Source organism: Aptenodytes forsteri, unplaced genomic scaffold (assembly GCF_000699145.1).
Source record: "Aptenodytes forsteri isolate BGI_AS27 unplaced genomic scaffold, ASM69914v1 Scaffold15, whole genome shotgun sequence".
In the NCBI taxonomy this organism is placed as follows: Eukaryota; Metazoa; Chordata; class Aves; order Sphenisciformes; family Spheniscidae; genus Aptenodytes; species Aptenodytes forsteri.
Window position 1 is genome coordinate 19,203,392 of NW_008795129.1, and position 17,649 is coordinate 19,221,040.

The 17,649-nt window shown below is 36.2% G+C and overlaps 1 protein-coding gene across 1 annotated transcript in view; it reads left to right on the forward strand.

Annotated features, from left to right (window-relative positions):
* The first annotated feature begins 4,254 nt into the window (after positions 1 to 4,254).
* The window catches only part of CCDC172 (coiled-coil domain containing 172), a 21,468-nt gene continuing 8,073 nt past the window's right edge, over positions 4,255 to 17,649 (forward strand). The window contains exons 1-6 of the mRNA XM_009277902.1: positions 4,255 to 4,333; positions 4,571 to 4,656; positions 8,210 to 8,326; positions 9,793 to 9,958; positions 11,966 to 12,067; positions 13,055 to 13,157. Of these exons, the coding sequence (XP_009276177.1) occupies positions 4,255 to 4,333; positions 4,571 to 4,656; positions 8,210 to 8,326; positions 9,793 to 9,958; positions 11,966 to 12,067; positions 13,055 to 13,157 (653 nt within the window). The remainder of the gene's footprint in view (positions 4,334 to 4,570; positions 4,657 to 8,209; positions 8,327 to 9,792; positions 9,959 to 11,965; positions 12,068 to 13,054; positions 13,158 to 17,649) is intronic.

Genomic DNA, 17,649 nt, shown 5'->3' on the forward strand with positions numbered 1-17,649 from the left:
GATTATAACCAAAGACAATAGAAAACTTAGATTTAAAAACATAAAAGAGTGATCTTTGCTTTTGTAACCCAAAGGCATCCAGTGAAGCCTTTCCAGATGGAATTAAACAAAATCTTGGATATAGGACTCAAACGAAGATATCACAATGCAAATAGCAGGCTCTGTCCTTATAAAGAACATCTGTTGTGAAGTTGTTTACATTCCTACCAAAGTGGAAAAGAGTATAGCTAATTCTCCATTGCAGCCAGACATGTTAGGGGGAGTACAAAGTTACTTCTTAGTGTTTTTTAATACATTATAAACACACGGCTTTTCACTAACTCACAATTTTTTCACCTGAAAAAACAGACAAATAGGGGCACAGAGAAACATTCCGTATTCATTTGCATATAATTTGCCATGGATTTATTTCTACATTTTCCATGATTTTATATTTTATTACATGATTTTTGGTAGTTTACTTCCTCCCTGTTACAAGGAGGAAACAGGGTGTCCATTCATGAGTCACTTGCTGAACAGTCTACTAGAAATGGAGAGCTTCCAGCCTGTGGGTTAGCGGTTTGCTCTCACTCTTACATAGATAACTAGACTATGTTTAACCTGAGTTCCTCAGGAAATTAGAGATAGGTCATAAAGTATAGGTTATTACTGCATTTTAATATTCCTCTTCTCTGCTGTTCTGCTCTAGGTTTTCAGAAGTAGTTGAGTTCTTTTTTTTTTTTCTTTTCTTTTCTTTTTATTACTAGGAACTCAAATATATTCAAGCAGAGACCACCAAGTGCTTGTTCTGCTGTTCCTGTGCTCCCCTCATCCCACCCAGTCTGGGCAACAGAAGAGACAGAAGGGCTCCATCCTCCCCTGCAGTGCAATGGTTGGCCAGCAGGAGGGGGAGAACAGCCACACGAAATGCTCTTGATTTACATTAAAACCACTTTATTACATGTTACCACTTTACACTGCTTGCTGTATTTTAACAATGAAGTTTTAAATAGTAGAGCTAAAGCTTTGATTCTAAAAGCCACATTATAAAATTAATTTTGAATGTCTGCTATTTTTTATGCTTATTTATGCCAAATAATTACTGGGTTTCTCACTATTTGTGGTCTCTCTCCATCAGCATTGCTGTTCAACACTGCATTGCAAGTGGTTAGTGCTCGCTCTTTATTTTTTATATGTATATATACACATACACACACACACACATATATATGCTATTTCCCAGTAAAGAATAGATCAGACTTAGCACTGAACACAAAATGATAGCTGTGAATTTATGCCACAGAAAAATTTGGCTTTATTCCTTCATGTAAGGTAGAAAAAAGTTAGTGCAAAAATACATGGTAAATACAAAGACCACCAAGAGCAAAGGAAGACCAAAGAGACGTAGTTTGGGAAGGAGGTTTGCTATAAATACATTTCAAAAGTAAGCAGTATAGTTTGTATATGGAAAAAATAATACTAACAGTGCTTAAAAACAAAAGAGGAAATCTATTTGTAACTCTAATCCTATAATTTCTAGCCTCTACTCTATATTTTTTATGGTGAAGACCATATTGCATCATCTAATTTTTACCCTGCCATTTCTTTACCTTTGCCTCTTTCATTTTTGGCTTTCAGAAAAACAATTTTTGAAACAATCTGAGCCATATGATTTAGAAATAAATTACACTAATAAATCTTTTTATAGTGACTTGAAATTACAAACAAAACCTTTCTTTTCTTCTTCCTACACAAACTAGAGAATAAACTCGTAGAAGAAACTTTACTATTAGCACAGCAGCCTGATTACGAAGGGCAATTACTAATTTTGAAGTACACTAGAAAGACATGACCTGATTACAGCACAGTGATTAAGATACAGATATAGATTAAGATTAGGATGTACTGATATGACCGACAGAATAAAATTAAAGTCGCCTTTCTAACAGCTAGTGATTTACAAAAGATCTTATACTTTGCAAAAGTTGGAGTCAAGCAAAGGTAATTCACATTTTACTTTTATTCTGAAACATTTAGGTTCATACAATCTCACCCATTTCCATGGGAGCCAAGCAACTACACACCTTTGAAGTAATGGCCTTGATTCCGATTCTGAAAGCACTTGTATATGTTTCACATGCGTGGTTCACTTTATACAATCCTGAGTTATTATTGTGAGTTATTTACCATATAAAAATCAAGCACATGGCGAATAGCTGCAGGAGTCAAAAGCTATGAAGCTCACTTGTCCCACTTTGAATTTTTTCAGTCTCTGAAGGAATCTTTTACAGAACTGTTAATCGCACTGAATGGTCATTCTCAGACAGTGAGAAGTATAGTTGGAGCCAGACTCTTCTTTCTAGGGAGAGCAGTTCCTTTGCCATAATTAGAGGCACTGAAGCACCCTCCACAAAACATAGTCGTTTCTTTAATAAGTGACACTGAACACTATCCCAGCCTACAGCAGCTTTCTCAGTTAGAAACACAAAAGCAGTCAAGTCTCAAAAACTTCAAAGAAAGCTTTTCATTTTATTTTCTCCTTGATCCACTGATAGAACAGTTCATTTTCTTGAATTTTGTGAAATGACTTTTTCATTCATCAGACCTGTGTAACAAATCACTGTCTCAATCACCAAATGTTCCCGTTTGACTCATCCGCTTTTCCTTTGGCCTTTGGGTAGGAAGCTTCCCTTCTGAAACATTTTCTAAATTCACTTTTGTAAACTCTTCTCCCTCAGTTGCACTTTGTTCCATTTTAAAAAATAATTGCATTTCCTGCAACATAATGTGCTAGTTTCAGGTTTTTAAATTTCATCAGAACTCACATTTTCTGTCTTCAACAGAGCAATGTCTTTTCTTTAAAAAGCACCATTTTATGGCACACTATCAGCTATAACATGGTGCTTTTTAAGCAGTAAATGCTATAACATAACATTTTTCCAGAATTCTCAGTTTCATTCTGCTGACTTAGAACAGCTTTTTCACTAATAAGACATTTGTACTCTCATGTATATTGTTTTGCTTTTTACGGTCAAAGATTTTCTCTTTCTAATTTCTGAACTTTGCTGCTGCAGTCTATTCTAAGACAGTATCTCCTCTGAGGAAAACTCTTTAACAGGACAGGACTGTCAATAATCCTAATCTTTTTCAATGTTAAAACGGCTGGAAGGCTACAAAGTTCCATTCCTCCAGGCTTTTTCTGCCTCAAAGCAAACAGGCCAGCTTCACATAGGTATCCCCTGAAGGGAATGTAGTTAATCCTTTTCAAGATGTAGGAACAAACCCTGTAATATGAATTATATTTTCAGCTGGGTATTTACACTTCCAGGTATACTATCCAGTAATGTACAAACCACAAAGTTGCAGAAGCTCAGAGCATAGTAAACTCATACATAAGTATGCTCCAGAAGAGCATACAATGGACTATGTAATAATCTTTGCTTACTGAGACCAGCTGGAACAGAAACACTGTCATTTTGCATTAATGGTGAAATGCAGCTGAGTTGAGTCTGACCACCGTTACTTAAATACTATGTAGCCAGCTTTACCACCTTCTTCTGTATGATAGCAGATTTTAGCCTACTTCCTTAACTGCTCAGATTAGACATCAATCTTCAAAAGACAAATAAGTCTGAGCAGATATAATATTTAAAAAGGATAGTGATCACTCCATAGAAAAAGGAAGGGGTAGCAAAAAACCGCTTCTGAACAACACAAAACCAGTATAAAGCGCATGGTCCCAGAGAAATAAAAAGTGTCAGAGCTGTTTGATCAAAACTGCCCAGACTCTGAGTCAGAACCAATGTTTCACAAACGTGCACAAGTTTGACAAGATTCAGTGTCAGTTGCCTTTTGCCTAGCCAAATATCTTCTTTCTCCTGCTCTTACTGTGCTGCTTCTCTGCCTGCTTGTTTCCATCTCCTATGTTTCCCATGTGGGCTCCCCCAGCCAGTCATGCACGTTTCCCTCTGCCCAAGGTTCACTCTCACCCCCCCCCCTTATGCAGCCCACACCTCCCACTCTGTCACCTCTTCCTCCTCAGCCGTGTCCCATCTACCACAGTTGCTTTCCTCTGTGGTCTGGGGTTTCTTTCCCGACCCCAGGAAGGCAGAGGCCAGGGAGCAGAGCCAAGCTCTGGCGGGGTGCAGAGCCCTGAGGGAAGGGCTGTGGCCAGGCCCAGCCTCACCTTCCTCCAGGGCATCCCAGCTTTAATCAACCAGCCCTCCACAAAGACAGCAGACCCAGAGAGCCCACAGACTCCACAAGAAGACAGAAATGAACCTGGATGCTTTGTTCCAGCAAATACAGCTCACAGAGGAGCAGGCGAGGGAGAAGAGGCGCCTCATCCAACAAGGTCTGCCCCATGGCCGCCATCTTGTAGGTCCAGCGGCAGCAGTGACCGCATTTAATGGTCTCCCCATTTCCTGGGGGAAAAGCAGGGTGGCCCCACTGTGCTGTCATGAGGGGACCTTTGTCAGTGAAAGCTCAGCAGGCAGCCAGGCTGGCTGCTTGTTGCCAATTGCATGTTTTTATATGAATGTAACTTTTACAAACGGAGCACACATTCTTACAGGTTTTTGTTGTGTTGCAGCTAAATTTGACATAAATAGAAGTTATGAAAAAATTAACCAAATAAAAGAAGAGCTGAGCACTGCAAAAATGAAATTAGAAACTAAGGTAAGCAGGCATGTTTATAGTATACATAATAATGAAATAAATTATATTTACAGTTATATGACCTATTCTTTCAGGAATAGATTCATAAACACTTCCAAGGAGTATGCTTCACCTACCAAATAACACAGCATTGAGAAAACTTACACCGTGTGTTTCTGTAGTGAAAAAAGGCCTGTCAGCATCTTTCCTCTCTCACAAATCTCACCCTTCAGGCTGGCCCCGGCTACGTTCAGACACTCGCTCACCTCAGGGGTAGGAATGTTTCCAGATAATGCTTCCAAAATCTCGAAGCACTGGAAACAGCACATGTGCACGTGAAAGTCACTCCTGCTATGCAGACAGAGCTTGGCAGGGAGCAGACCACCATGTCAGATCAGTCCATTCACAAGACACAGCCAGCAGACATCAGCCAGGGGCAGACTAACTGTTCAGGTACGGTGTGAGCAGCTCTGTCTTAACAGTCCTGGAGCTTGTTAGAGCACTTTCCTTCAGAGGCCCAGAAACCACTCCTTTGTTGCCCACTGCCATTCATTAAAGGCCTTTCACAGAAAATACATGGAAACATTCCCTGTGTTTACTTCACAGGATCTTGAGTCATATACTAAAGATCTTCCTGTGAGCCTGGGCTCACAATTAGGGCTTACAAGGCCTAAAAGTTTTTCTAGGGACACCGAAGACAGAGGAGTTTCTGAATCTAATTAGTGGTTTTAAGATTTTATTATGCTTTCCATTTAACCAAACTGCAGACATATTTTCAAATTAAGCTTCCAGTTTTGCAGAGCTTTTCACCATTAATACCTGTGGTTACAAATGATTTAAAAATCCATTTGCTTGTGCCTGAAAATGAAGTCTAAATATTATCCCCTGTGCTCTTAAGTATCTGCGCTGCCAGAATGTGTATGCACAACAGGAAAGCATATGGAGCCTCCTTTGAAGTCAGAACTGTTGTATCCTATCACTTAAATAAACATCTTCAAGAACCTTTGGGGGATTGCCTTATCTAGTTGTGAAAATAAATGTTTGGGGGATGATTTTCATCCTTCCAAAAATAGGCTCTTCTGCCTTTTGTAAAAGACTATGTTATATATATAATAAATATCAACATTACTGCAAGGTGGTCAGAATAAAAGAGAACTCATTTACAAATATTTATTGGTTGCAAATCGAGACTATAATCATGCAAGCAGTTATTCACGTGCTTGCATTTATGCATGCCACAATCTCAGACCCCAAAAGTCCTTTAAAATAGTAACTTATTTAACCAACACATTATATCTGGGTGTTGTTTGTTAGGTAAAGTCTTTTGTAGTCTTGGTCATAAATTTATTTGTGAACATCACAATTTTATGTTTATACTACTAATTTGTTATTATAATTTGTGTTTATGTGGTAGTACAGAAGGTCCCAAGAGTAGAGCCATTATTGTAAACGACTAATGGGAAGAGCTGAAGAACTATTCCTAATTAAATCTTATGTGCTTTACCCACCAGGACTAAAAGTATTCTCACCGATGTCCACATATTATAATCAAGGTTTATGTGGTAGTACAGAAGGTCCCAAGAGTAGAGCCATTATTGTAAACGACTAATGGGAAGAGCTGAAGAACTATTCCTAATTAAATCTTATGTGCTTTACCCACCAGGACTAAAAGTATTCTCACCGATGTCCACAAAAATGTATTTTACTTGCTTGCTTAGTCTGACATTGATTCATTTATAGATAGGAAATGATACAGAAAACAAGCAGAATGGGAAAATGCATTTCAGTCAGACTGTATTTAGGTTTAAAGATTATACAGTTACTGAAATTATTTAAAGTAATAATACAGTACAGGAATTAAGTTTACATATGTCTACAATAGTTAATGTAATTCAAATAATATTAAACAATGCTGTTCAGCTAATGCTGTTCAATTTGTCCCGCAACAAATAACTGCACTTCTTTGTAAACATACGTATCCAAGCACGTGCATTGACAGCAGCTTATGCCTGACCAAGCAGATGAGACTGAGTTCAAAAGTCTTTTGACATCTATTTCACAGGGACAGCCTGTGGTCAAAGATTCCTAGGAAATGCTATTTTTTCCCTCTGTTCTGTAAAATCGGGTAGCATGTAATTAGAACCCGAATTATAGCATTTTACTTTTCATGGCTCGATTTCTTCAAAAAAATCTGTTGCAAATGCATAGATTAAGTTGGCATCTTGCAGATGGAGAAACTACACTGCAGCTAGTTATGTTCAGTAATATAAATACTGTGGTATAAGACCATCTACTCTCTTTGAATTAATATGTAAAATAAATATTCCTGAGGCAAGCACTTCCTGGACACTTAGCATGTCAGACATATCAGGGATAAGGAAAAAATCTGGTCCTTTCCTTTCCAATTTTCACATTCTAGTCTTAGGGCATTTGATTCCACTATCCTCCTCCTTTTTTGATCAAATGCACTTCATCTGCACCCTCTCCAAAACCATCTACATTATTTCATTTTACAATCTTTTCATTTTTACCTCTGTAATATCACTATTATTTGGTCTTTTCTGCTTCTGCACACACAAACAGTCATGTATCAGCCTGACTATTCAATTCACTTCCTGATACTTACCCTGTGCCTTTACAGTCTGTGGGCAATTCTGCTAACTTTACTTTCCCTACTCATTGTTCTGAGTATTACAGTCTGAGACATTCTCTTGACCTCCTTTTCTCCACTTCATCAGATGAATGATTCTCATCCTTTAAGGCTCTTCAACACTTGGCTGTTCCCTATTTATCTGCTGTTATAGTTTATCCCACCATATCTCTTAACTTAGGTTAGACAATGATACAGTAGATGTGCTGGAAAATTGAGAACTCTTCAGCAAATTTTGAAAATGCAATGGTTGAACAGCATACCCTTCTATCAGATAAACTACTGTTTAAAATTAATAAAACTAAAAATAAAATTATATGCAAAATAGAAGTTTGGGGCTTGGGGGCGTTACGGTCAAACTGTCTTTAACCGATGAGCTAATTTCCATTACACTTCCTTGGTTAAGAATTTCAGAAACTGTGCTCAGAAAAATACGAGCATATCCCTCCCTCCTTCGCATATGCAATAGTAGCATTGCAGAGTTGATGATGTGTGCAGACATTCAGTCAAAACAATAATGTTGGACCCCTGTCCCTCTGATATTATTGTCTGATTTGGTACGTGATGAACTTTACACAATTAAATGGAGGACACTGTATTATGTTAGGTAAAAGATCCCATGTGATCAATACTTTTCCTGGGTTTAACCTGAAAAAAATTTCTCCTAAACTGAGCAGACTTTAAAATGCCATTTTAGATAGATGGACCAGCACTAAATGTGTCTTTTAAAGAAAGGATACTTTTCAAAAGCTTAGCGGTATATTGGAAGATTATTGGGCGAAAAAAAGAGCTGTTATGCTTTTGCTAGTCCAGCAGCTATGCCAGCTGTGTTTTAACTGGACCAAGATCCTTATGTACAATATCAAAGTATATGACACAATAAAACAAGAACCTTATTTATAACTTTTTTTTTTCTCTTGGAAGGTTCAGCATCTGTCTGAAAAACAGTTCTACTTAGAAATTCTGAAGAAACGTGAAGACAGCTTAGAAAAACAGAAAGCTGAACTTATTAATCAAAAAAGCAGTCTTCTTAAAATCTTTGTATGTTTCCAGCTACTGTATTCAAGACAGGTCTTTTCTACTGCATGAGAGTAGTCAGCTTTAAAATTTGAAAATACAGAAGAAGTAATGTTTTAAATCTGGAATTTATTTTTTTTTTTACTCTAGCATACTTAACAATGTAAATGTAAATAAATTCTCATGTTTAATTTAAGCCATGATCTAAAGTAGCGTATGCTGCAGTTTATCTACAAAGCTGATTTAACATTCTTGACTTCATTTTCTAATGTCTGCTGTTGTATGACTGAACTCCAATTCTGACATATTATTTCCTTTGTAAAAGAAAACTAGGAAAGTCTCACCTTAAATTGGACTGCCTCATCCACAATAAAACACATTGAGAAGGATCAAAGGAAAAACTCAGGGAGGCCAACACCACATTTTAGGAATCCTGATATACCACACAATCTCTTTGGTGCTAGACACACCTAGCCACCTCTTAAAAGGTAGCTACTCACAACATATACAGACAACAAGCTTTTCAGGTCTCTCTTGTGCTAACCTGAATATTGCCTTCCTCTTAATTCATTGTGGATCCTTAGACCTGTAGATATTAAGAAACGCCACAGATGGGTAGTCTTCTCTGCCTATGTATTTGTACTTTAAATCAGCAGAGCTAAATTTTAAATACTCAGTATGAATCGCCAGTATTAACCCTAAATCTTTAGGCAGATATCCTTTTAATTAAGTAGTATTTCTTCAGCATCCAAAGTATTCCCAATCCTAAGCATGCAAAGAAAGAAAAATAAACATTATAAGTATCATAGAAAAATTATTTAGCTATAAAAGCTAAATATCCTTTGAAGAAGTGTGAACTTTTAATTGTAACCAGTCAAGTTTGACATATAGGTGATCATTTCTTTCTTCCTGTATATAGGGGCCATGTAATTTTATTTAATTTAGCAATCAGTTAAGATTTTTTTAAAGGAATTTAATATTGCCTTTCTCTTTAGAGTATTTTTTCCCAAAAATGAAACAATGACTTCCTATCAACTATAGCTTTCTTGGTAGTTATTGAGTGAGTTAAAGCAAGTTTGCATTCTGTAGAGGAATAAACACCACCTTTATTTCATTTAATAACAATCTAAAAAAAAGAGTGGCCATACTATGCTACTGACTTTAAATAGAACTTTCTACTAATTTCGGTAAAGAGTTGAACTGAAAAACTGGTGGCACAAGTCTGTAACATAATGTAGTGATTTTTTTAAGTTTTTATTATTAAGAATATATCCTTCACTTTTTCAGAGGAAAAAAAAGTTTAAAACAACAGACAAAATGATGGAGCTGTAGACCATTTTCATGTTTTCATACATCATGAAAAGTAAATATACTACATTTATACTACAAGTTTAAGGATAAACAACAACAGTGTGTTTCAGTCTGCCTAGCCTAACAAAGACTTTCTTTTTTTTCACCTGAACATTCAATTTTCCCTTTCTTTTTTTCAGACAGATGCAAAGAGAAAAATGACTGAAGAGGAAGATAATTTTACTAGAGAAGTAACAGAGTTTAACAATGAGTATGGACTAACAAGTAATAGAGATCTTCTGGTTAAAAAAAGAGTCAAGACTGAAATAAATGATGGAGAGAATGAGGCAGCTCTGTTGAAAAATGGTAAGTCTTACATTAAACTATTTTATCTTGGATTACCAGAGAATTAATACAAATCAGTAAAACATAGCTGTGCAAAACAATAATTTTAATTCCATTCCCTGGCTGTCTGGAACTTCCTCTTAGCACTAAACGGAAAGAGTGTGGTCTGACATACCACATTACACAAGCATAATTAAAGCCTCTTTTGTTCCCTATCCTCTTCAGTCCTTTCTGACTATGAGCACTACGAGGAGAAGAAGCAGACCTGCAGAAGTGGCTCCCAATGTCTAATGTCAACCAGCACAGAGGTGCACTGTTATACATAGCATACTATATTAGGTTTGCACTGATTATCATCACCTATGGTTGAGCTATGTAAATTTCCTTAGCTTCAAAAGAACTATATGCACAGATGTCTTGTAGAACTGGTCTTTTACTGCCACAGTATAACTTTGTCTTTGAGTTAAGATACAGAATATGAGATTTCTCAGAACAGAGAGTCAGATTGTAAAGCAATCCTTCAGCAAGGAAATAGGAGTCATCATGGATCACAAGCTGAATGTGAGTCAACGACATCAGAATGCCAACACCATACTGAGACATAAACATAATTCTGACCTCTAAGACACGCAAAATAATCCTTCACTCTATTTAGTGCAGTTAAGCTCTTAGCTGGAGTACTGTGCATCTGGTTTTGGATGTTACACTTCAATAAAAAATGTGGACCAGCTGGAGAGAATCCACATGGGACCAGTGAGAGTGATCAGAGATCTGGAGAACATGAGAAGGAAAAAAATTAAAGAATTGGGACTACTTGACCTATGAAGGAAAAGACTGATGGAAGATGGATATCAGTCTTCAAATCATTCAAGGATTCTGTAAAAAGGAAATGAATACATTCTCCATACTTATAGTGAACTGAATAAAAAGTAACAAGTGTAAACCACAATAAGGGAGAGTCTGGCTGGCTGTTTAGATATCTTTCTAAGAAGAACATGAACTGAAACACTCTGCCTTAGGAGATTCCATTACCAAAGGAATTAGGAGTCTCCACTACCAAAGGTCTTTAAAAACAGGTTAGACAAGCGTCTGTCAGAAATGACAGAGGAACAGCTGATCCTGCCTTCAGGAGGAGCAATGCAGTAGATGACCTCTCAAAGTCCTTTCCTGTCTCATGATTCTATGATTCATCAAGCGCCAGCACTTCGAATTCCTGATATCTGATGTAAAGTTACTGAAATATGACTATCCATTTGACTTTGTACTTGGTGATACTTTCTTTCTGTATTTCCTGTGGCTCTGATTCTGATCTACAACTGAAAAAAGTCTGTATTTGGTGGCACCTGTTACTGTTAATGATTAATTTTTACATAGTCAGGCAGATCTGATCGGTCAAATGATCAGTAGGACATGAAAGGCAACTAACATTCTTCTGTAGGTTCAGTTGCTGTCTTGATTCCATCCTTTTAAATTTAAATTTTTGAGGTACAACTTCGTCTGTCTTTCTGTCTGCTACAGTCCTGGGCGCACTGACAACAGTGAAGAGAAAAGTTTAAGTAACTCATAACAAGGAAATTATGTAAGGACTTCCAGTTGTCATGGAAACAATCACAATTAATTCCAGATGCTGTCAATGGTCAGGTTCAAATGTCCATAACACTAAACAAAATAAGGTGTTTTTTTAGTCCTGCTGAGAGGTGTCTGTTCACCACCTATTCAACAAGTCATCTTCCTTTATAGCTGAAGTAACTCTAAAGCAAAGCATTCTTTTTATGCCCAGTCAACAAAATATGTCAAACATCTTAGTAACATTAAAAAAAAAAATTTCTTTCATAGTTATGAACACATTAAGACATAGAATTTCCTGTGACCTGGGTTTTATATGACTGACTTTAGTTGACTTTAGTTTTATATTTAAGGTTCTCTTTGACTAGCTGAAGATTGGTAGAAGTAGTTAAGAATATTTAAGATTATATCATGAAGACTAAAATTGCAATGCATTTTAATTTAAAATATATTTTTTCTTAGAAATGGAGTCAATGGAACATAAAAATGTTCAGTTAAAGGCACTCCAGCTGCAGAAGAATGAATTAAAGCAGGATTTATTTACTCTCCAAAGCAAACTCAAAGGTGTGCCTGATAGTCATTATTATGATAATTATTGACAAATGCTTCTGAAAAATCTTTTCTGTCAAGTTATTTTTCTCAAGAAAAAGAAATCATAGAAACAAGATTTTAATATATTTTTACATTATGTGATACATCATTTTTAAACATGGTTATAAAAAATATTATGGATTTCAATAAGATTTATTTTAAATGTCAGTGATACTGAGGTCTACAGATTTGCTGAATCTATTAATCTGAAGCTATAAATATGAAAAAAAAATTTACTTTTGCTGTTAAGCCATATATTAAAATGGAGAATTTAGTGTTTCAAAGTGAACTTAAAACCAACATAAATATTGTTTAAAACCCATTAACCTATAATTAAAGAATGTCACTAAAATTCAAATGTTTCACAAGCAACGTGGCTTGGACTGATAAAGACAGATGTGGCCTAGGTTCTAAACCTCTGAGTTGTAAATTCAACTATCATCTCTTTACTGACATTTGTGTGTTCATGTATGAAAGTCTGTAAAGTCATAAAAAAAGAAGTCTACACACAAAGCTGGGAGGAATGTGTCAAATACACAGGAAACTCTATAAAAGAAAAAACTAAAAAGGTACAGAGGGAACCACTAAAGGTTCTGTGTCAAAGGTGGTCACAAGCAATAGGGATGATTCTGAAATTTGAATTTAAAAAACCATAATCTAGAAGTGGTTCAGTAACTTTTTTACAAATGAGTAAATAATATGTCACAGTAAGAGAGCTAAGAAAGACAGGCCGTAAATATGGTCATAAATTGTTTGGGAAAAGGAATAAATTTTCTAGAAGATTGCAATATGCATACCAATTACAATAATAAAATAATTCATGTTCTTTATTTGGATGCCTTTATCCTACAAGCAGTTTCACAAAGAAATATTAGAAAAGATAAATTTAGAAAATGTAGGAAGTCTTTGAATATGGATGATTAATATATATTTATAAGGTAATTGTTATTTTATGTTTAGACCTTGAGAAAGTAATCAGGGAGGCTGAAAGAATGACGAAGGATTTAGAAGCAGAAAAAGTCCAAGTCACTGAAAAACCTCAGACTGATCCTGAATGTTTAAGGTAAGAGTCTCATGTTAGTAAGTTCCTAAATTGAATTTTAGGTCTGTAACTGCAGACCAGTCCTGGTGGCAATGACTATTTTAGCTTTCCTGTACAATATTCCTTTGAAATCAGAAGAATCATTCATTTTTATTACAGAACACAAATTCCTGTTGTTTATTACAGCCTTTCACCCTTACATGCATGCTCCAATGAACTAAAAACTGAAAGTGTTGGCAAGGAAGTCAGTCAAACTTGGAGGAAAAGCAAAAGACTGCTCCTTGGGTGGAAGGCCAGTTCTTAAGTTTTTCTAAAAATAGTGGTGGCACACAGAGTACTGATGAACTACCCAATGCCATACATACTTCTGCTGACTGGCTGTACAACCTTCCCCAGAGCCTGACTGCAATGGAATGGATTGGCCACAATAACCTTCTTGGGTCAGGTGGGCCTTGTACTGAAGCTACTAAATGTAGATTTGTTTTCTCTATGTTCTCTACCATCAGTTCTAGCTTGCCTTCTAATTAAGCTAGCTTAGAACAAAATTTTGAAGATTTAACCAAGACAGAAGTCCTTGCACAGTCCCCCTTAATTGTGAATATTGCTTTCCAGAAACTGAATGGTAATGACTCATTTCTTGTCAGTTTGCTTAAGTGTGACATTTACATTTTCGCTATACAGAAAATAATGTAATGTTTTCAACAAAAAAGCTTCCAATGCAGAAAGCCCCATATCACAGAATTAACCATCTTTTTCCTATTTTATGGTGTTCCAGATGAAAGTGCCTGTGGATATTTAAAAGTATTTAGTAGACAATGCAAAGGAACTCCTCCTAGAAAAGTCGGTCCAAAAAATTCTCTAACAGAAATTGTTAGGGAAAACCCAAGTTTTGTTACCATCACATTTTTTTTCCTACACATTTCTGAGTTTTTGACAAAAATAAATAAATAGAGTATTTTTTTTCTAAAAATTTTCAATGGAAAAATAAAATTTTGCAGAGAACCCTGGGCATCTTTCTGAAAGATAATTTGGTAATGGCCCATTTTTTGCTGAATATCAGTTTTTGAAAGAAAATGATATATCAGCCCTATTACTAACTCTCTTCAACCGCTTACATGGTGTTGAGACATGGCCAAAATTCCCTCAAAATAAAAATTAATTAGCTCGCAATTCTGCATACAGTAGCAAAAACTTTGCATTCAAGATATACATGGAAGACAGTGTAAATAGTAATAACAGCAGCAATTCTGTAAGACAGCATGTTATTATGCACTCTTTTACATTATTCATTCCATCGTGATATATTAGGTTTTGTGATACATGATGTTGTCGACTTCCTTCTAAATAACATACTTCCCTTGGAGTAGTTTACTGCCATGATGCCACTTAATATCCAAATTAGTGTAATTAGTTTTCTACAACAGGTTTCCTGTGTATAAGGTACAGACGTAGCAAACATTGTATTACTTTAAATCCCCAGCTTTGCCACTGATTGCTATCAGATCCTAGGCAAATCATTCAAATCTATGTACATCTGTCTTTCTACACAGTGAAAGTAACTCAGATCTCTGTGGAATGATACTTTGGTTTTATCTGGGTGGAAAACACAACAGTGGATAAAACATATTAAATTCTATTAACTACAAAATCAGCAAGTGTCATTTACAACCAAAGCAAGAAGGATGATGACATGTTTTTATTTCATAAAATGCCTCATTTTATGGTCAAGATAAGCTTACGTTATTTGATAATTGCATGTAGTGCAAAATATAAAGTGTTCCTACTGCTATTACTACTATCACAAAAAGCAAGCGCTCCTTGAGGTGTAATAATATATTGAAGAAATTTTCTTTACACTGAAATATTTTTTCATTTCCGTTACTGGACAAAATTTAGGACAGATTTGCCTAAATCATACTTCTATCTTGCACTTGCTTTTGATGAGAAAAGCTCAATGCTTTATCGAGAGAGATAGCCCTGAATAAGTTAACTCAGATGCCAGAAGCAACATAACTATGTTACTGTACTTCCGTGTCAGCACTAATAGACTCTGCTTTTCAGCAGAGCCAAGTAGGCAATCCTCATTTGTCTACTTCTGTATGTCACAGCACTGTGCTGTTTAGAATTATTCCAAGCCTTATCAAGACTCATACAACTCTATTGATTTTTTTTTTTTTTTTTTTTTTTTTTTTTTTAACAAAACCCACTTATCACTTCTGGGTTTGGACTACTGAATTAAGAGAATGAAAGGGAATTTAAAGTATTATATGCTATAAATAGTGCCGTATATAAATAGTCTCCCTGGAGGTACCTGATCGCCCTCCAGTACCTACAAGGAGGTCATCAAGAAGATGCAGCCAGGATCTGCACAATACTGCACAGTGGAAGAACAAAAGGCAAAAAGCAGAAGTTGAAACAAGAGGGGTTTAGAATGAATTTAAGGAAAAACTTTTTTATCATGAGGATAGTATAACAAAGGAAAAGGTTGCCCGGAGAGTTTGCATAGTTTTCATCCTTGAAGGTTTTCAGACTTGACTGGATAAAGCCCTGAGTAACCTGGTCTGACCTTGTAGCTGACCCTGCTTTGAGAAGGACATTGGGCTAGATGACCTCCTGACATCTCTTCCAGTCTGAATTATCCAATGAACCAATTATCACTGTGGATTGCACAGTCCATAGATCAATAAATATGCACTGGCTTGTGCCTACACTGCTCAGAGGCAGCATTATCTGCAACAAACCAGTCATCTCCACACTGCCTAGCATTTGGTGAGATCATATCTACTCTGGTCCCTTTGTAGTGTCTCTGTGACATTAAGATATAATGTCATGTATACACATATTTTCCATTCAAAATGCATGAAATACTTAAAGGAGTTATGTCCAGCACAGCAGAGTGCTGGTTCAAAATGGCAATACTTACCACATGCATTGCATGCCCTATGATGTGCCACAGAAGTATTTGAGGGACCACGGCTGCTGCAGCAGAGCACATGCTGATGCAGTCTATGCCAATAGTCTCTCTGGGGCAGATCCTTGAGTGAACTATCCTGTCCACTCCTGTGGGTGCCCTCTGAAGGGAATCTGGGAATAAAGAAGAATTCATGCAGTGTTAGTAAGAAAAACTCAAGTACCAGGCACCTGGGGTGAACCAGGAAGTAGTAAGAAAAACTAAAGTACCAGGCACCTGGGGTGAACCAGGAAGCCCTCCTGACAGTCTAGATACACCTTTGGCACTTGCAAAGGACCTTTTGCAGTCAAAGTGCCAATTAATGCAATTTTACATATACTAGTGTATATTTTAATAAGAGTCAGTTTTGGTCATGTTAAAATCAATGTGATTGAACCTATGGTGTTTGAGAAACAACCCTTTTTAGCCTAAAAAGATACGGTTTTTTCCCCCATACAGAATCTATTGCAAGAACAGAATTTTAGTTTTTACTGAAAATCATATTTAGTATGTATAAAGAGAAGAATGTTTTGACACAAGTAATGTGGATCAAAAATACATATTTTTCTATGAAATAAGCACAAAATTTGATTCTTTTTTTACAGAGCAAGAAACCACACCACTCTTTAAATGGTAAAAATACCAATGTTTTTAATGGTATGCTTCCTTAGAACAAATGTGAGAGACAGTCAGCATCAATAGCCTGATATATGTAGCTCCCAGACCACCCTGTAAGTCTGTTATTGTATCACATACCTAGTCCCAGCTTAAAAATCAATATCAAAAGTAGCTGGCAAGGCAAGAATCTTCATTACAATTAAGTATATATCTTAAAGTAAATTGCATTTCAGCTGAAGAGTGTAGCCAGCTAATTCAAATTACAGCAATTCATCTTTGATCTGAGAAAAATGCCCTATACCATGTCTCCAGTTTCATAAAATTTCTCTCAAATCCATCGAAGAATTACAAAAGGTCATGAGAAGCACACACCGGTAATTCCAACAGCTGTTGATGCTGCAGTTATAGGCTTGTTCTAATACACATCAGATACAGGAAAAAGCTAACCAAAATTTGAATGTTAAGCACAGATATAGATATAAATAAGACACTGTACCCTCTTCCTCAAAGTAGGCACCCTGGAAATTTTAAGTCTCATGATACAGGTGCATAATTCAGAGAAATATTTAAGAAAAGAAGGCTTTTTTTCAGAAAAGATCTGCAATTAAAATGAAAAGCTTTATTTTAATCATCTGTTCTGCCAATGCCAACCCCAAACACAAAACAGCAGGAAAGAACTTTGGCATCAGCTTTCTTGAGTCACATTTCCCTGGCGGGTAGCAAGTAGCATCACTTAAGTGGAACAATACAGGAGTCAAGCGGAGACTAACTGATACCAGTAAATTCCTAGCTATGTCATTTCACTATTATATTCATTCTAATTACTTACTATATTAATTATTTATCTTCCTCCACATTTGAATTTTAAATTTATGTGTTGCCTTATGTAAAGCAACCTAGAAATAATTTTAATTCCAGTTTATTTAGACTAAGAACAGACAGTTT